Below are 19,718 nucleotides of genomic sequence, written 5' to 3'. Positions count from 1 at the left end.
GGGTGGCGGGAGATGGCGGCTCGAGCGCTTCTTGCGTGGAGCCACAGTGCCATCTGCTGGTCATATCTGGGAACTGCAGCTCAGCAGCCCCAGCCTGCCTGAACTTCGGCATCCTGGGCTACGAGTCAGCCCCCACAGCTTTCCAGTCCCAAAGGCGGGGCGAGAGACCAGTCCCTGGGGGTCTTCACGGGGTCCGGAATCTACCCTGTGGAGTTGGCACAGCCCATAAAAAGAGAGCTGTTTCCGCAGCCGCTTTATCGGCGGCAGACAGAACAAACAAATGAAAGGGCTTTGGTGGAATACCCTAATTGGGGCTGGACAGTTGTAAACTCATTAAGGGCCGAATTCCAGACAGTTCGCAGACCCGGCCTTTATGGCACACTCTTACTGCCCATTCTTTGAAGTTCCTTCTGTCTGCAACAACACAGGGCGTCCCAACCTGGCGGCCTGTTGGGGGTGGAGGTGAGGGACGCCCCATCACCCGCACCGGGTTCCCCTTTCTTCACGTGTTAGAACTTTGCAGGAGTGAGGTAGTTAGAAGAGCTGGAGAAGAAAGGGGACAGGGAAGGGGGGCGGGGGGGGGGGAGCGAGGCCGAACCCACTGGCCACATCTGGAAGGCGCGTGGGCCTCCAAAGTTGCGGCCATTCTGCCCACGGCCCTTTACACCCCATAAACGGTAACGGCCCTCATTTTCTTTTATGGTGCTTCGGGGTTCCTCCGCCCAGCCTCTGCCCCAGAGCTCGGGACAAGCTTGCTGGGTAGGATGTCGATTGTCCCTGGCGGGCCAGGTTGGCCAGACGCGGGGATGCGGGAGACCAGGTCTTGGATCTCTTGGAAGTCTCCATCCATAGCTCTGCGCCCCTACCCCACCCCGCCACGCCGGTCGGCCTTCTGTTCGCCTGATCAGAGCCCGTGGCTGCGGGTCCTGTGCCCCCCCACTCTTCCACTGCTGTTCCCCACTTTCCTTGGCATCGAAAGGCCCTAGGCGTCTCCGTGGGCCCAGGTTTGGGAAATTTGAGCCGCTATGGGGAGAGAGAGTGGTCCTTTCTGCTGCTATATTGGGGACCCCCCTCAGCTCCTCCCAGGCTGCCCCCCATTTCTGAAAATAGACACAAGGACTGAAACCTGGCCACAGCGCCCGGCCGCCCACTGGCTTCCCCGGCTTTCTTCCACTGTTTGTGCCGTCAGGCTAAGAGGCCGGGTTGGGAGAGTTTGGGCCTGGCTGGACTGGTTGCAGCAGGTTCCCGGAGCAAAATTGAGGTTCTTTTCTACCCCACTTTGGTGCAGTCCCGCACCCAGAGACGCTGCTCTGGATCCCCATGAGCCAAGGAAGGAACAAAGAACAAATCCACAAAAGCATAGAAAAGAATCAATATATTTTATTTGGCAAAAAGTTAAATATCTCAACACAACAATTTGGTCAGTAGGCCTTGAGGTAATTATTGCAAAATATACAGTGTATGTTCAGCCCGATGGAAACTCAAAATTCATCAAGGATACAAATGTACAGCAGCTCAGTGGCGGTTTATGGTGTATAATTTATTATCAATAAAATTAACTCCATTACAATAATCATTCATTTTTCCCCAATTAAAATTAAGTAAACCATAGGTAGTAACCTTCTGCACATATGTATAGCTCCGAATTTCCTCGCTGTTCCTCTGGTGCAAAAAAAAAAAAACAACACCCAAAACAACAATAATATTCAAGCTTATCTGATTATGAAATTTTTTTCTTGATATATAGATTATATATACAATGGACAAGACAGAACTATATAGCATTAGAGCCCAAAATGTCTCCATTTCCAAAGAGGAGAAACCATGAATCTATGCTTCCTGGAGAACTAACCACCCCCCTTTTTTTTCAAATTTTATTTCACTGGAAAATCCTTATCGCTAGTTTACAATCATAGGTTAACAGCCTAGTTATACAGAAAGACGTGTATCCCACTACAGAGCTATACTCTATGCAACTGTTCCCCTCCCACCCCAAACAACCTGAGTTTAAATTGAATTCTAGCTTCCACAAACACAACAACGGGTACCTCACCCAGCACAGAAGTTTGAGTCACAAAACATAATTACCACAATAAAGCACAGTGTTCAAGTATAGGAGCAGAGGGATCTGCCCGAACAAAGAGCAAATTAAATTAACTACATAACTAAAACTCTACAGCCCGCCATCAACAGTTGTGCATTATAAAAAGGTAGTTTTTTTTCTTTTGTTTTAAGTCAGGAGCAGGTAGATTTTTTTTTAATATATACAAGCTAGCACGCACAGCCATCAGCATTAATGCCCTCTTTTTTTTTTTAATTTTATTTTCCTGACAGAAAGTGGAAAGCGTACAATACCTCCTCCATCAAAGCCGAAAGCCTAGGAGCCAGCCCGAGCGGGATTTGGGGGAGACCTGGGGGGTTAGAGCAGCGTTGTGCCAGGGCCTTTGGCTGGGATGGGCGGCCAGAGGAAGGGGACAGCCCCGTCCTTTCGCTTTCTCTCTAGCTGGCTCTGTTTGCTAACTCAACCCGCCTCGCATCACTCGTCTTTTGCTCTGTCTTTGTTGATTTTCTTCATTTTCATCCTGCGGTTCTGGAACCAGATCTTGACCTGCCTCTCGGTGAGGTTGAGCAGTCGGGCCACCTCGTACCTTCGGTCCCTGGTGAGGTACATGTTGAACAGGAACTCTTTCTCCAGTTCCAGCGTCTGGTGCTTGGTGTAGGGGCAGCGCTTCTTCCGCGTGGAGCGCGCGTGAAGCCAGTTGGCCGCGGGATTATCTGGGCAGGGAGGGAGGGAAGGGAGAGAGAGAAGAGAGAGGATTTAGAAGAAGGAGAAGCACCCTGGCCTGAGTGCGAGGGAGCTTCCTGCGGTCTCGGCCGAGCCAAACGACTGTGACTGACTCGTTCGGGAAGGCGGCCCAGCCTCCTGCACAATGGAACCCTGGCAGACAGACGAACGGACGGTCACTTACAATTGCCCGCAGTAAAACCTCGCTCCCCCGCCCCGCCGCCGCCCACCTCTCTCCCCCTCGTCTTCCTCCCTGTTGAAGAGAGGGCAAATCTGAAATCCCTCCTCTCCTTGGCCAGGGCCGCGGGGCTGCCGGCCGCCCTGTCTTCCTGGGGCAAGTTTGGGATTATCTTTCTCCTGCTCGCAGACTTTGTGTCCCTTCTCCCCTCGCTCGCCTCCTTCTTTGACCTTCCTAGGAGGCCCCGAGAGCGAGGCCGACAGCGGATCGTCCCCACCCCCCCACCCCCCGGCCTAGGATCACGTTCCCAGTTGACTGCAGTCATCCCGCACGGGACTCTGCTGGCCTGATCGTGTCCCCTTCTCCCCCTCGTCTTTGGGCAGGATTTACGCCTATTGCCCTCCCGGACCAAGGCAAGAAGTGGGGGGACCCCGTTGGTCCCCGTGCGCGTCCCGGGTCAGCGCGCCCCTGCTGACGTTACTGCCGCCATCCAAGAGCCATGGAGACGCGCGCAAGATTTGTCCAGACGCGCTGCTTTCGAAGAACCCCCAAAGTGTCTGTGTCCGGGCGGGGGGGGGGGGGCCCTGGGCAGCCCAGGAGAGGGGCGGCGGGTCCTGGCTCCGCCGTCGCGGGCCGCCCCGCCCCCTCGTGCTGCAGCTGCCTCCTCCCCTTTCCCCTGCCCCGCAGGCCTGCTGCTGGTCACGGTTGTCTGGACTTGGGGGGGTTGGGGGAGCCCCTCTCCTCTGTGGTGTCCCACACACCAACTTCTGGCTCCTGACGTGGGCTCTCAGCGAGGACGGAGGCTAGCTCGTCCAGAGCAAAGCTTGGAGGGCCGGCAGATCCGGGAGGCCGGCGTGGAGGCGGCGGCGGCGGCCGGGGCTGGAGGGAGGAGGAGGAGACACTTACTGGGGTCGAGGGGGGGCTTGTCTCCGCCGCTCTCATTCTCAGCATTGTTTTCGGAGAAGGCGCCTTCGCTGGATTGTTTTTCTCTATCAACTGGAGGAGAACCACAAGCATAGTCAGTCAGGGACAAAGTGTGGGTGTCAAGCGTGGGACAGTCACCCCTTCTGGCCGACAGCGGTTCAGGTTTAATGCCGTAAGGCCGGCTGGAGGGCAAGCCCGCGAAGGAGAGCGCGCCGGGCGTGGGCTCCAGCCAGGAGCGCATGTACCTGCCGTCCGGCGCCGCAGCGGCCACGGGCGCCTGGGGGTGGACGTAGGGGTGGTGGTGGTGGTGGTACACGGCCGCGGGCACGGCGTTGGCGCCCGCCGCGTGCACCGGGTTCCACGAGGCGCCGAACACCGCCGCCTTGGACTGGAAGCTGCACGGGCTGAAGTCGGGGTGCTCGGCCAGCGCGGGCGCCTGCCGTGGGGGCTGCCCCAGAGGCCCCGGCGCGTAGCGGCCGGCGGCGCTCAGCTCCTCCGCCGCGTCCGTGCCCAGCAGGAAGGAGTCCACGTAGTAGTTGCCCAGGGCCCCCGTGGTGGCCATTGCCGTAGCCCCGCGCCTGGCCCGCCCGCCCGGCCGGCCCGACCCGCGGAAATTATGAAACTGCAGATTTCATGTAACAACTTGGTGGCACCCGGGGGGTGGCGGGGGAGGGGGGGAGCACAGTCACCTAATAAGTTGCCGGCGCCCGCGCCCCGATTGGCCACGCGCGTCACGTGCCCGCCCGGCAGAACAATAACGCGTAAATCACTCCGCACGCTATTAATGGCCCGGTGTTTTGCAGTCATAATTTTTATAGCAAAAGCCATATGTTTTTATGCAAAGGGATCGCACCGCTCCACAATCGGGTTTGTTTTAATTGTGGCCAACGAAGATGAAAAGATCAAATTGGGCCTTTGCCTCTAGACTCTCTCCCCTGCCCTCCTACCACCCCACACCGCACACACGCGCGCGCACACACACACACGCGCGCACACATACACACACACATTTCTTAAGCGGACTATTTTATATCACAATTAATCACGCTATCAGGAAGGCGCGGGTCCGCGTGCGGAGTGGGGCCGGCGGATCCCCCTCATATAAAATTAGACAATAATTGAAGCCATAAAAAAAGCAGCCAAATCGCATTCTCACTCTACTGTATTTAAATCTATATTTATGATATTTCATAAGGAGTTATTGTTTCAGAAGCCACACAGGCTGGTAGGAAGTCGAGAACGACCAACAGATTCGTTTGCCTTGCTGTGGCTCCCAGCTGTAAAAATTTATGAGGACTTGGAAAGGTTAAATTAGACTGTTGTGTTTGGTTGGTGAGCGCCCTGTAAATAATCCTTCGGGTCCTCTGAGATGCTAGTTTCCCCTGGCCAGCCAGGAAAAAAAAAAAAAGAGTCAAATTCAACGCAGTATTCACTCCAGAGTAGCCAACAGCCGCCCATCTGGTTCTGCAGGTTCTGGTCCCCAAAGAGACACGCCACCTGGGGTAGCCGCTCTCCCGGCCCCAGCCTGCCAGCCTGCCCAACCAGACGTCCAGCGAAGCCCCTGGACCATTCTTGCTCCTCCAGCAAGGGACCCACACTGGAACTGGCAAAGTGGGAAGCCACCAGCTGCCCTTAAGGTGAAAGTTTGGAAGGCCTGCTGTGGCCACGAACTCAACCCTGCCCATGCCCCAACGCCTATTGCCCCGTGATCAGCTGGGATTAACGATTCCTGGGAGAAAGTAGAGAGCCTTGTGCTCCACCCAGGCCCGAATGCTAAAATCTGCAAGCTTCTTCAGGCTTCCCAAACCCAACTTAGGGTGGGGGTGGGGATGGGGGACATCAAGCAACATTAATGAGAGGTGGATTTGCGGAAAGGCAGCCCTGCCTAAGAGATTCCGGGTGGCTGGAGTAGCAGTCCCGGGACTCCATGTGAGTCCTTCAGAGATCCTCCTTTCTTCTTCCTTTCTGGCCACCGCCCCACCTCTGCCTTGGTCGCCCGTGGAACCAAGAAGCAGAGGATTACAGGGCCTAAAGCAAAGCAGTTGCAGCTCAAGTCCAGGGCTAAAAATTAAAACGAGGAGGAGGAGAGGTCGCACAGGGCATTGACTTTAATCCCATCATTTGGCCAGCCAAATTGAGGAGGCGATTTCTCACCCTGCACAGTCTTTGGGGGAGAGAGTAAATGAAAGGCTCCCATCACTTTTGTTAATTGGGGGGGGGGGAATATCAATTTTGAAAAGAAAGCAGTGACTTCTAGAAACTGGGTAATTAAATTCACATGTAAATACTATGTGTCCAGGAGTGTGTTTCTCATTAGTCTACTTCCCTGGAGGTGAGGCCATCGGCCTCAGGGTCTCTCCCTCTCTCTCTTCCCCCCACCTTTCCCCTCATCAACACTTAAAAGTAATCACCCCTAAATATCCTGACAGATCTCTAACCCAGGTGGCAAGGAACCCCCAATGCTAGGGCTCAACCACAGAAGGAGGCTGCAAAGCCACATGCATGTGAACTGGGTACCCCTTCTTCCACCAAGGGCCTGTTTGTTAGACACAAAAAGTGGCCGACACAATGAACTCCGACATGGCCAGTCAGGGCTGCCTCAGCCTTCTCTACCCTAGTATTTTTCCTTTCAAATTCCTCTGCATCTTACCCACTCTGCCACTGAACCCAAGGTGTCCTAAATCTCCCGGAGTCACCAGGAACTCTGGGTATTTTCATTTAAAAAATTAACTTTGGAGGAAAACTTAATCACTAATTTTAATTGTTCACAAACAAAAGAGGATATCTGGCTGTTTTTTTCTGGTGTATGTGTGTGTGTGTGTGTGTGTGTGTGTGTGTGTGTGTGTGTGTGTGTGCGCCCAGATACGACATAGATTAATTTTTAAAAGACAAAGACTGTCCCTTTAAAAAGCCTTACTCCCCAAATAGGAAGCTTATGGAATAATTAGCAGGTATTGGGTGTTAAGCAGCTGTTTAATGGTGCCTAGAAGCCAGGAGAAATTCACAAAACCAATTATTCTCCGTTCTTGAGCCCAGTGGTTTAAGTCTAAAATATTCAAACTTTTGAGCTGCTTTTATTTTGGAAGAGGAAGAGATCGAGTGTAGATTAAAAATCACAAACTGGTGCAATTACAGACTTCTTAAGGAAGAGTCTGCTTAAAATCTTGATCCGGAAAAAGGCAGAGAGAAGTTGAAAGGGACTGGAAGTGCGAGCCTTTCAGATAACAGGTTTGTGGCTGAGCAAGTAAACAATTCCTGGCCTGAGCTAAGAGAAGGAAGTACACTTCGGTGGGAATGAGTCTGAAAGTGTGTGTGTGTGTGTGTGTGTGTGTGTGTGTGTGTGTGTGTGTGTGTGTGTGTGTGTGTGTGTGTGATGGGAAGGAGGAATGGTTTATTTTCAGTTTTCAATATTGAGACTAGGCTTGTTCTCATCATTAGATTACAAATGGAACAAGGACTCGTTTGTGTACCAATCGTTCTTGAATTTGAGATTCCTTTACTTATTGGAGACATACTGGTATTTGAAAGGGTCTCCTTCAGCACCGAGTTGTACAAGGGAGCCCTGCCTAAAATAGCTGAGCCCAGTGTAAATGGTAGGCAAGCAGCTTGGCTCTCTCTAGCAGCATTTCCCTCACCCTCACCGTGGTCACAGCCCGAGAGGATCAGCCGCCTGGAAAGGCCAGCCAGGAGCTTCCCCAGGAGGTATCGTGGTGATCAAACTCTAGCCGGGCTGAGCCTCAGCCTGAACCCAATATCCGCCAGTGAGGCTGGCGAAGTCCTCTTTGCCTCTCGCCTGGGCACACAAAGACGCTACGAATGCCCCCCTAATCGGGTCTCCAGGCAGCCGTTAGCGACCCGCAGAGAAAGAACGCAAGGCCGCCGCCATCCGGTCGTGATCATAACCGAGGCCTTGTCTACTCAGAGGCACACCGGGCCCAAACCCACGGCCCTGTACTGTCGCCGCGCACACTCCTTCCGTGGCAGACTACAACATTCACTTCAGCACGCAGGGGGGAAACAAATGAGGCCTCCAGGCGTTCCCCTAGTCATCCCTTGGGATAGAAAGAATGGGAGGGAAAGAGAAGATGAAAAAACAATAGAGAAAAGAAATAAGGTGCAAAGAGAAGAAACATGAGAGCTAAAAGAGGAAGCGAGGAGAGAAGGAAGTAAAGCAGATCGAGAAGTAAAGCAGATCGAGACGACCCCTGGGAACAGAAGGCGCAGAAAGAGAGAGAGAGAGAGAGAGAGAGAGAGAGAGAGAGAGAGAGAGAGAGAGAGAGAGAGAGAGAGAGAGAGAGAGAGAGAGAGAGAGAGAGAGAGTAAAGGGGAAGTGACAAGGCCAGGATCCCAGCGCCCCGGTCTCTTTTTCCACAGCTCCGGTCCCCATTGGCAAAGGGATCTTTCCAGAGCTCACACTCGGTACTCGGTGTGGAGGGTGTGTGTGTGTGTGTGTGTGTGTGTGTGTGTGTGTATTTCAGCCTTGCATAAGAATGGCGGGGTCTCGGACCAGCGCCGGCCTACAGTAGAGAAGGCTCAGGATGCAACTGAGCGCCCCTGACCTTGAATGGCCCGGGGCCCAGAATTCTTACCACGCCCCCGGCGTCCAAAGAAGCAGCAGCTAACCTGACCGTACCTGCTCTCCCAGCCAGGTGTAGGGGAGGGAGGTGGTGAGGCCGGCTAGCTGGCACAGCGCTGGGAAGACACGCAGCTCCTGCACAGGGAAAGCCGAGGTTGCCACCGCAGGCCTGGCACGACCGGAGCCATGATGCCCCCCGCCTGGCCGGCCCCCGCGCGCGCACAGGTACCTGGAGACGATTTCAACTGAAGTAATGAAGGCAGTATCGTGCTGTCGAGAGAAAGGTGGATCCCAACAACAGGAAACTACCTAAATCACCGACCAGTTCTGGAGCTGCCCGCGCGGGGCTGCCTCGCTCGCTGTCGCTGCCACTGCCGCCGCCACTGCCGCCGCCAAGGAGATAACCCTGCGATCGTGCCCGGCCCAGCCCCTTGGCAACCTGCGCCCGCCACTGCCAGAGTGGCCCAGGCTGCCGCAAGCCCATCACTACATGGGAAGCCACGGATCCCCAGTATGGTAAGCCTGAGAGAGGGGGAGCAGGCAGGCAGAAGGAGAGGGAGGGCGGAAGGGAAGGCCAAGCAAAGAGGAAAAAGGAAGGAGGGGGAGTTGGCGAGGAGAGCGGGGACCGAGCTCTGGCTGTGCCGGTTTCCCAAATCCTGCTGCTTAGCAAACCAGCGCCGAGTGGCGGCAGTCTTAGGCGACTGAAAAAGCGCAAGGGACCGCAAAGCGTCGGGTCCTCTGTCTGGCCGCGGCCTCCCGCGCTCGCTCCCCGCAGCCACTCGCTCTCCCCCTCTCTAGCTCCCATCCTCCAGCCCGCCCGCCCAGGCGCGCGCTCCCGCGCCCCATCTCCCCCCCTTAAGCGGCGCCCCCCCCATCTCTGGCGAGCAGGAAACGCGTGGCCCCGGAGAAGGCCGCCAGGTGGGGGAGGCCTGCTGGGGGCGGGGGTGGCCCTGGGCAGCCGGACCAGGGTCCACCTAACCTCTGCTGCAGAAGCTTTAGTGATATGCAGTGCGCATGGCCTGCTCCCCGGATTCAGGGTTAGGGTCAACTGGGACCCGGGGACCCGAAAAGTAACTTGCTTCTGAGAGCCTTTCCAGGGCTCCCGAAAGAAATCCTGTTTAGCTTCCTCTGTCTATGCACCTCCCCTCTCAACTGAAACCACTGGTCCAAGACAGCCACAATCCAGATATACTAGCAAGTCATAAAACTGAACAAAAGCCGACAAACCTTACGGCACCAGGGCTATAGGGCCCAGACAAATTACGACCGTCTAGGTAATATTTAAATAGATGCCTAAAGTAATTGCAGGGGGCTCAGGCTAGCCCGCCTGTTGTAAAAGTGGTGGACAGGATAAAGTGGAAGGTGAAGATAAGAAGTCAAAAAAGAGGTAAAATTTTAAAAAGCTTCATTCCACAGCTTTTATTCTATAAGAACATAAACATCATCTTTTTTTCCACGCACAGCAGCAATACAATATTAATTTATTCTGATTTAAGATTAGAAGTAAATAAAGCTAGAACTAACATTTATAATAATGATAGAATGCATTTGCTTAAAACAAGATTGGCATTTTTCATAATAATAGACATTTATACAGATTTGTATTTATAGTTTTTTTTCTTTTTTTGCACCTACAGGTTTGACCCTTTTATGCATGTAACTTCACAGTATAAAGGAAATCCAAACGATATCTCCCTTTTCTCGTTTCTCTGCCTGCCAAAGCCCTTCTAGGCATCCATGAAGTTCAGAAAGCTCCAACCCCCCCAAAAAAAATGAATTAAAAAAAAAACCAACTCCACACAATAGGGAGAATCATGGTGTGCTTTTCCTGTTACCAGTGGCAACAATTATAATGACAAAAATCCTCTAATTCCACATGTCTAAACAAAAACTACATTATTTATCAACAGCCAGAAGGATATGGAAATTCAGAGGTAAGAGAAATTTTCAGTCAGGCAATGCAAGACCTTACATGAACTGGAAGAGAGGTTTCTTTCTGTTGGTTATTCCTTTTTGCATTTAAAGCTGGGATATCTTACAGAGGGAGAAAAAAATTAATCTTTCTGATTCTCACTTTTTCAATCAGCCAAAGTCAAGCCCTTCTGCCAACCTGCGTGACCATGCCCGTATGCCCTTCCCTTAGCCAAGAAAGACAAGAAGAAAGAAAAAAAAGAAACCTAGGGGCCTATGTCCCCTGATTGAACACAGCCCACTATTCCAGGCAGGCAGGCAGGCTTGTGGTGGCAGCTCCTTGCACCATTGACCTCAAGCCAGACACCTCTGTGCCGACAATGGGACCTCAGCCTCTGGCTAGGTTTGCTCCAGGCTGAGCAGGAAACCACCTCAGTGGAGAAGGACAGAGGCCATTTCAAGCAGTGGAGCATTTCAAGACAGTAAACCCAGCCCAATCAGGACTTTGCACTTAGGACAGTATCTGTCTCTATAGAATTTTGGCGCAATATGGCTTTTTCCCCCAGAAAACAAGTAAACCAGCACCAAGCAAACAAAGAAACAAACAAACAAAGTCAGAACAAACCAGCCCTGCCCAGATGTAATGGCCCTGGAGATGGCGAGTGTGGGAGGGAGGAAAGGGGCTCCGGCACAGGTGCGAGTTCTGGGGCAGAGGCTGAACACAAGGGGGAGGGGGGGGACCTTCTCTCTGGAAGCCAGAACATGGCTTCTCCTGGAGCTTCATCAGGAAAAATTAAAATTGGCTGTGAGCTCCCGGATCCGATTTTCTCGGTTCATTTTCTTCAATTTCATCCTGCGGTTCTGAAACCAGATTTTCACTTGTCTGTCCGTGAGGTGGACGCTACGGCTGATCTCTAGGCGCCGCTCTCGAGTAAGGTACATGTTGAACAGAAACTCCTTCTCCAGCTCCAGCGTCTGGTGCTTGGTGTAGGGGCAGCGCTTCTTCCGGCCGCTCTTTGCTGTGAGCCAGTTGGCTGCATTTTCGCCTTTGGAATTGCCTGGCGTTTAAGAGAATACAGAGGGGAAGGTTAAGTGGAGGCCATTGGAGCTGCGAGCAAGGGTTGAATCGTGGACATCTTTCCCAGATGAGGGATGCCTGAAGGCACACAAGAGAGGGTTTATGCCCTTTTTGGGCTTGGGAGAGCAAGCAGTTCCTACCAAAGTCATGCCAAGATAGAGTGGGCCTGGAATCTGCACCCACATTCCCAATTTGTATTTTGCCCCAAACACCTGTTTTAGCACAGAGCTATTGGTGGTGGGGGGTGCTTGTAGAATAAAGGCTTGAAGGGCAGGCTGTACATCTTGAACTTAATGCCTTTCTTCACATCCCTGATGCCCTATGGCAGGTGAGCATTTCCTACAGCTTCCAGGCTGGGGGCATCCTTAGTTGGATGGAAGACCTGCAGCCCCACTGTCCCACTCCAGCCCTCTTTGATTGCCCAAGGCCTGATGAAAAAGAGAAGGGTCTATAGTCGAGCCAACAGCAAAGTCACACACACACACACACACACACACACACACACACACACACAAAATTGATTCTGAGTTCAAGGGCCCTCCCTCGCGTCCAGGCAGGAGCCTGGGTGTGCCCCTGGACGATTCTGGATTCCAAGGGAAGCTAAATGGCCCCTCTCAGGCTTTCAATTCCGGGCCCAGGCGTCCGGGCCGGATTTGCCTTTTTCTTTCCTTTCCTTTTCTTTTTCTTTCTTTCTTTTCTTTTCTTTTTTTTTTTTCCTTTTTGCTTCCTCGCAACAAGAATTCCCGCCCCTCCAGCAACTTTGAAAAAGGCATGGGGGATCGTAAACTCGAACTTCGCCGGTTAATGGGCTTATTTATTGGCGCTGGCGGCTGCTTATTTTGGATGCCTTACAAACATCCGTGCTATCTGCGGGCGAGCCGCTTTCCTTCCCTCCCCCTCCCCCCGCGGGGGCCGCGCCGCGCAGGCTGGGCCGGGGACCAGGACTTGGGGTGCTCCGGGCCACAAGCAAGAGCAGGCACAGGCGGAGGTTTGCTCGCTGGTGTCGTCGCCCCGAGTCAGGGTGAGCTGGGGCCAGCGCTGAGGACATCTTGATGTGGGGCGCTAAGCCGGACATGAATTTTTACTGCGTCCCCACGCCCAAATATTAAAAAGCAAGTTCACAAGGTCAGCCTGCCTACAGCTTGGGCCAAGGCCGGCCGGCTGCTGCGCGGGCTCCCTGTTCTTGGGTCTGCCTGCTGCCTGCCTGCCTGCCCGCCTCATTGCAGCCCTCTGGCGCGCCCGCTTACCCAAGGAGTCCTTCTCCGGCGAGGCTTTGCTGCTCTCGGAAGGGGCCGGGGAGAGGTCCTCCGCCGCCGACGAGGACGCGTGCGCCTCCTCGTCGCCCTGCGAGCTGCCGCCGCCGCCGCCGCCGCCGCACACCAGCGTGGGGGGCGGCGGAGAATCGAGGGCTCGCTCCTTCCGGGCCGCTTCGGCCGAACCCGAGGCGAGTGCGGGCGGAGGATCGAAGCCGCGGCCCGGAGGCTGCGCAGGGAATGGGCCAGCGCCCAGCTGCTGCGCGCCGCCGCCGCCGCCTCCGCCGCCGCCACTGCCGTAGCCCTTGGCCGTGCCGTAGGCCTGCGAGAGGCGGAAGTAGCCGGGCACGGGTACTCCGCTGGAGGCGCCCAGGGCGCAGCCGTCGGATGGCGGACCCCGGGGATAGGGGGCCAGGTCGGAGGCGGCGGCCGTGCCTTTGGGGCATTTGTCTGCCGAGTCGTAGAGGCAGTAGGAGCTCTCTTCTTTGATGTTCTGTGCGAAAGAGCATGAAGTGGACTGTGGCGGGGGCTGGGGTGGTTGCGGCGGGGGAGGCGGCGGCTGCTGGGGTTGCTGCTGCGGCGACGGCCCCTCCGGTGGCTCCATCCGGCAGGACCGGGGCGCGTCTAGCCACAGGTCTATGGGCGCGGGCGCGTAGCCATGAGCTCCCATGCCCCCGGTGCTACCACCGCCGCCCGGCGACGCCGCTTCATTGCGCTTGCCACCCAGTGCCGGGAAGAGCCCGCAGCTCTGCAGCCCGTAGGGCAGGTCAGTGGCAGGCGGCAGGTAGACCCCGCCGTGGGCGTAGTAACCTCCTCCGCCGCCCCCAGCGCCACCGCCACCACCGCCCGCCTCGCCTCTGCCCGAGCTGATGAGCGAGTCGACCAAAAAAGAGTTCGCGGCGGGGCTCTCCGAGCATGACATTGTTGTGGGATAATTTGGCGAAGGGAGCAGATAGCCCTTTCTGGCTGACATTTCTTGTGCAAAACATGCTGAATACGATTAGCAATCCCCCCGCACCACGGCGGACGCCCGCAGCCAATCCTGAGCCAGAGATTCCGCGCGACCACTCCCAGTTTGGTTTCGTAGGCTCGGGGCAGCTCTCCGAGGGCGCCCTCAGAGCCCGCGATTGATATAAATATGTAATCTGTATTGATAGGCCAGAAGACGCACGCCTGACACCTTGGCCCAAAGGCCAGGAGCTGTGGGGGCTGCACCAAAGTGGCTGATGGGGGGCCTGGCCCCTGGGTTTGCCCCGCCCCTACTCGGATGTGAGCCCCACGCAAGGGTCTGCTGGAAGCGCCCTTGGGCTCTGCGCAGTTAACAAGTGGAGTGTTTATGGTGCGCACTCCAGCCTGCCGTGGGTGCTCCCCAGCGCTGTTGTGGAAGCGGCCTTTAGTCCCTGGTGCACCTTGGCCACTTCAGGGAGGACCTGTCCGGTCTCTCTTTCTACATAGTCAGCTGGAGTAGAGGTAGCTCCATCTCTGAAATCTGGCTCCCCAAACTGGCAAACGGTGCCCTCATGCCTGTAATCCAGAGTGTCTGTAATCCAGAGAACTGGAAGAATAGCTATTGCCATACTTTTGACATTTCATACAAAATAATCCTCCAAATGCAACGATTGATTTGTGACTCCTCCATCCCCAACACTCTCCTACGCCATCAGTTGAGCTAACCAGAATTTCCTCCTCCTTTGTGTTCACCTGCTTGGCCTTCTCTGCTGTCCCAGAACCTTGCTGGGTTGGCCTGAGTGGGGTGAGAATCCATGACCGTTGTGGACTAAAGACTTCCCCATCCTCAGGCAAAGGCCAGAGTCAAGGCCAGGACACCCCCTGCCCCATCAGCCCGCGGAGACACCTAGCTCAAGTCCTTTTGGGGAAGTAAAATACTGGCCCTAGGTCGTTGGCCTTCCAGAATATGGAGACCTGGAGGGCAAAGTTGGAGGAATGTGCCCAGCTGGCACTTGTGTCACACTGTTCTCCTTGCTCCTTTTTAGCCTTGCCATTCTCAGACTCCCAGAGGCTATGCAAAAACTAGTGTCACTACAATTCTGTCTCTCTGGGTCCCCACCCCTTTTCCTCCCTCCCCTCCAAACCCAGGGTTGGGGCAGTCCTTGCTGGAGTGCAGCATGAGTATTTTAACAAGGCCCCAGTGAGGAAATCCATTCGCCTCCAGCCCAAGCTGGGCTTGTGGCCCTGTTATAAGAGTTCCAAGGCCAGGCCTTTCACTCAGTAGACATCGGGTCTTACTCAGGGCACTTTCTTAACCAATTGGGAAAGGTTAGCCTGGGGCCTAGCCCCCAAGTGTGGGCCTCAAACAAGGCTCAGGAAATTCGACCTTTTCCGGCCGGATCCAGTGGAGCCCTGGAGGTCGCTGCCATGCCCCTGACCTGCCGGCTACAGGTCTCCAGAATGCCCCTAGGCTTGTCTGTCCCACCATTTCCATTTGGAGCTAGTTGCTGACTGCCTGGATCCTTGGAAGGAGATTACTCCAGCTTCTGCCGAGAGGGAAAGATTCACATCTGGGTGGTCTTGTTCTAGCTCCTCCGAGAATGAAGCCACCCCAAGACAAAGCCAACCCTGAGAGGACTCGGAGGGCACCAGGGAGAGCTGGCTAAGCAGAATCCAGGCTCTGGCTTCCGGGATTCAGCGTCTGCAGTAGTGGCTGCTTGGACTGCACACACACCCAGAGGACATTGCCACGGCTAACACCGCTCTCTAACCAAGTCACTTCCATCTCCGTCCCTGTCCCTGCTGCTGTGACTGGTTCCATGGACTGGACTGAGTATCAGCGTGCACAGGAAGGAGATGGAGAAAGAAGAAAAGATGAAAGAGGAGAGGGGGAAGGAGGGGAGAGAAAGAAAAGGGAGAACATAACAGCCCTGAGTCCACAAGCTGCAGCCGCATTTTAGCAGAATCAAGACTGAATCTGTGCCGAGATACCATTCCATTTCCTCTACTCTTTGCTTTTCAATTTTCAGAGGTTTATGGAAAACCTGTGCCCTGGGCAAAGGCAAATTCTCATCAAGGTGGCAGCTGGAGGTGAATGCTGGAAAGCTTCAGAGCACAGCAGCCTAGGTCCCTCCCATAGACTTCCGGATCTGCCGGGTCCCTGCTTGGCTCACTGCTCTAGTGGAATTGGCTGACACTATAGTGCTCAGCACTGTCACCTGGAAAAATGACAATGTGGAGATCTGCCTGAAAAAGGCATTTGATTCCTCGTCTTTGCCTGGGGCCTCTCAGGAAAGCTTCATTACATAGGAATGTAGGTCCCAAGAATCATAAGGGTTCTTTAAGGAGGAGTCAAGCAAACCCATGGGCTAGAATTAGAGCAGTGCCTATTCAGATCCAATAGCCGAGAAAGTTTAACTCTGGTTGAAGTTTGGGAAGGGACCAGGAGACATTGGACAATACATTTGAGATGGTGGAAGCTGCAAAAGTAAAGTGAAAGGCAATGATATAAAAGTCTTAACGTTTTAGGGCCAGGGACCCCTTTGGAAAAATCTCTAAGGCCAGTTTTGACTTTTCCTATCAAAAAATGCCTATCTATGCATCTTCATAATTTGACCTGTCATTTTCGCAGACCCTTCAAAGCTTCCTCCTTTGGTTCTCTGTAGCATCCAGAACATGCCTAAAACCAATAGCCCTGCCAGTTTGGTTAGTAAGATAAGCCGTCTGCCTGGCTGCAGGCTGGCCGTTCAGGTCCGTCCTAGCCAGGGCCCTAGATAGGACAGCCAAATGGGTTGGATCAGATTCCAAAGCCTGCACATGCCAACAGAGGTTAAAAAAGTCAGCTTAGGACTACATCTGCTACCAAAGGCCACACCTGGCAAAGAGTGGAGAGGCCAGACACCCTGCTACCAGCCCTGAGACCGTGGCTTTGGCCCTTGAGGAAAGCATGCATTTCTCCGTCTTGACTGCCTCTTTCCTTGCAGTAAACTGAATAGGTTATTTTGTGTGAGCCTTTTCTTACTTTTCCAAACAAACAAACAAAAAATAAGTGTATGTGCTTGGATGGGAGGCTCCTGCTGATTCAGAATCTCTACCCTAACCACCCCCACCAGGACTTACTGAACACAACGAACAAGAAAGCCTGCAGCGCGTCACGGGGCCGACTGGCCTAAAGTGGCTAGCTCAAACTGAAGAATACCAAGTGGCAGCAGCACGATTTAAACACTACCAAGTGCCTCCCCAGACCTCTCAGATGATCTGGAGCATTCTCCCATCACAGACAAGCGCTAAGGCTTTGGTGCCTCCCTAGAACACAACAGTGAGGTGTTATCTCTCTCAATAAAATATTCCACGTATCGATTTGATCTCCTTGGCTTTCCCGACATTCCCCATCCCCAAGAGATTAAGAAAAGCTATTCAACATAGAGTGGATCTGCTTCTGTTCACTGTCTCCTGCTTGCCCATTTGCTGTTTTCCTTCTTTCCCTTTCACCCTTCCTACCAGCTGCTTAATTTCTTTCTTTCAGCCAGGATGCTTTTGACCAAAAGCTTCCATGCCTGCTTTCTTCTACCAGGCTTATGCAGTGGTTACATTGCTGCTAGAGTCTGTGCTTTATTGGTGAGTAAGCATTACCCATTTCTACCTGGTGGTAACACTCCTTCCCTCCATGGATGGAGCCAAAGAAAATGCCAGACTCTGTGGACCAACCAAGACTTTGGCAAGTATTACTCTGCATTTGACTAGATTTCAGATTCCTCTTACTGAGAAGGCCTTTGCAGGCCACTAGAAATAAATTGTTTATACATTGTTACTGTGCAAATCATGTTCTTTTTTTTTTTTTTTTAAAAACAACAGCATCAAAAAACTCCAACAATTTGTATATGAAGGTCATTTAAAATATTTTCCAGGCTCTAAATTATCCATACGGTAATCAGGTTGGGCTGTAGCTCCAGAGAGGAAAAAATAATGTTATTTCTTTGTATTCCGTGCTAACACACAAAAAATCCTCCATGTCTCTGAATCATTAATTTACAAATAACTGGAAATAGGTCCCACAAGCAGAATGTCCTTCTTTAAGATTTTTAATATTTCCAGGGATATTTGATGTGTCTATTTTGAAGAGATCAGGTGCAATCTACTCTTAGAAGTTTTAATTTTTTTTTAACCCTAAATCCAGTGATTGAGTTTGCTTTTGCCTACCATGGGGGAAGTATTAAGGCCTTTCCCCGAATTACAACATTCCATAAGAAACTGAAGTTGGTTCAGGGTTGGTAGGAAGGGCTCCAGCCACAGAGTGGATATTCACTCCTTTTTCATTCTTGCTGCTTTTTTCCCCCTTTTTTGACATAGTTTGGAAGCCTGTGTCCAACAAAGACTGGTGACCGATATGCACACATAGACACGGGCGTGCGTATGCATGTACATACCTACACAGAACCTTCTTTTTCTTGAGAAAAGAGATTCTCTTTTCTCATCTGGGGACACAAAATAACTATTTCTAAGAAACAGATACAATATATTTAATAATAAATAAATACAATATATTTAAATCAAAATTTATGAAAGGGAATTTAAATCTGATGTCCAAAATATAAGTGTTTTGATCATTTGGAACTTGTTTTATGAATACTTCTGGATGAGACATCGCTCTCATGCCCCTTTTGAAAATGTATAGGTGTGTGGATCTTATGCATTTATTCACCTCCCTAAAATACTCTAAAAAAGGCTTAATTTAAAATCTAATTTTGCTGGCTGCAAAAAGCCAGCCGGGTGATAAGGGCACTTTCCAAATAGGCGACGCAGACAGACCTCAGCAAAGGTCTCAAAACTCGAATGTGACTTCTTCCAGTTGGATTTTTTGGGGGAAACAAAGGTTTCTCCCAGACGTTGGAGTAGACTTCTAGACTACACCTACTAGAAAGCTAGCAACCTCGGGCTGTCTGCCCCTGGGAATAAGCCTGCTCAGCCCGCCCAGGGTGCGGACTACTCCATTGTTTAGCGTACAAACTTTCCGTTTTCCTTAGTTCTGCCATCTTCCCCCCCCCCCCCTCCTGTAGGCACTACCCTGACTCGCAGCACAGCGGGGATCCTTTCACCTAGATATCTCTCGTCCTCAATTCTTTGGTTTATTCCCACAAGATGGGCAGATCATCTCGGATAAGATGCTGGGGGTGGGGGGGAATGTTGGTATGTGGAGCTAAAGTGGACAACTTTCCTCTTAGGCCTTCCCCCGCGCGAACGCCTGCCGCGTCGCCCCATAAAGCGCACTTGGCTCCCCAGCTCTTTTTAGACATCAGCCACCTCCCCACACCCACCGGGATCCCAGCGCAATGGCTAAACCTGTGGCCTCTTACCTTGACACATTTCCGAAATCACTGCCAGCGGGCAGCTGGATTCTCCACGCCGCGATGCCCGCGAGGCCTGGCGGAGGCTCCTTGCTTTAAATTACAACATCGATCACTTCTTGAGCGCTAGCACCCCATTTTTTTTTGGTACGAAGGGAAAGGGGACAAGTGAAATAATGTACCGTGCTGCTCTTAGTATCAGAAGCGAACAAAGGCCAAGAATCACGCTGGGGTTCCCGGCTCCCCGGCGGCTTTGACATTGATCGGAAGTGCGCCATCTCGTGGCGGCTGAGCGCCTAGGCCCAGCCGGAGCTCCAGCCTGGCAGCCGAGAGAAGGAAGCCGGTTCCCGGCAGAGACAGAAGAAGAAAGGGAGAGGATGTGCCCAGCCCGCTGCTATTGAGATCTCATTTTTACATCTAAGAAATTGCTGCAAAACTCCAGCCGGGTTTATAGAGGCGCATTCCAAATATGCAAATTGGCCTTCCCGGGACGGGTTTACGACCACATTGTCACAGCCACCGGAGGATGGGCTTTTATAGGGCTCAGAAATCAAACCCGCGCCCGCCCGCCGCCCGCCCGCCCGCGAGCAGTTCTCCTGGCTAGACTCTAGCAACTTGAGAGACTTTGGTTAATCTTTAACCATCCCAAAGGAAGTCTTTCCCTAAACCCGGACTTCCCTGCCCGCCCCCTCTATCCCCCCAGGAGGGCCCTTGTTCCTC

At 53.1% G+C, this 19,718-nt stretch overlaps 2 protein-coding genes across 3 annotated transcripts; both read right to left on the bottom strand.

Moving 5' to 3' along the window:
* Nucleotides 1-1,360: 1,360 nt before the first annotated feature.
* Hoxa9 (homeobox A9) lies at nt 1,361-5,305 on the bottom strand. The gene is made up of 2 exons (XM_069996037.1): nt 3,870-5,305; nt 1,361-2,775 (listed from the first exon to the last, which is right to left on the bottom strand). Exons 1-2 carry the CDS (start codon nt 4,447-4,449, stop codon nt 2,537-2,539), a joined length of 819 nt encoding a protein of 272 aa, XP_069852138.1. The 5' UTR covers nt 4,450-5,305; the 3' UTR covers nt 1,361-2,536.
* Nucleotides 5,306-10,599: 5,294 nt separating this feature from the next.
* On the bottom strand, nt 10,600-19,372 carry Hoxa10 (homeobox A10). Of its 2 annotated transcripts, none has more exons than XM_069996036.1 (2): nt 19,008-19,372; nt 10,600-11,432 (listed from the first exon to the last, which is right to left on the bottom strand). In XM_069996036.1, the coding sequence occupies exons 1-2, from the start codon at nt 19,015-19,017 to the stop codon at nt 11,158-11,160; spliced, it is 285 nt and encodes a 94-aa protein (XP_069852137.1). In that variant the 5' UTR covers nt 19,018-19,372; the 3' UTR covers nt 10,600-11,157. The 2 variants fall into 2 exon arrangements, with proteins under 2 accessions (XP_069852137.1, XP_069852135.1); XM_069996034.1 differs by lacking the exon at nt 19,008-19,372 and adding an exon at nt 12,700-13,715.
* Between the last annotated feature and the right edge of the window lie 346 nt (nt 19,373-19,718).

Source organism: Dipodomys merriami, unplaced genomic scaffold, assembly GCF_024711535.1.
Source record: "Dipodomys merriami isolate MVZ:Mamm:240054 unplaced genomic scaffold, mDipMer1.0.p SCAF_5, whole genome shotgun sequence".
NCBI classification, from domain to species: domain Eukaryota; kingdom Metazoa; phylum Chordata; class Mammalia; order Rodentia; family Heteromyidae; genus Dipodomys; species Dipodomys merriami.
Note: the sequence above shows the minus strand (reverse complement) of the source record. Positions and strands in the feature narration are given on the sequence as shown.

Bases quoted from the DNA above. Each gene is read 5' to 3' on its own strand.
- Hoxa9 (XM_069996037.1), bottom strand. From the start codon at position 4,449: ATGGCCACCACGGGGGCCCTGGGCAACTACTACGTGGACTCCTTCCTG. The intron at 2,776-3,869 runs GTAAGTGTCTCC...CTCCCTGCCCAG, and splicing joins CAAGCCCCCCCTCGACCCCA to ATAATCCCGCGGCCAACTGG.
- Hoxa10 (XM_069996034.1), bottom strand. From the start codon at position 13,678: ATGTCAGCCAGAAAGGGCTATCTGCTCCCTTCGCCAAATTATCCCACA. The intron at 11,433-12,699 runs GTAAGCGGGCGC...CTTAAACGCCAG, and splicing joins GCCGGAGAAGGACTCCTTGG to GCAATTCCAAAGGCGAAAAT.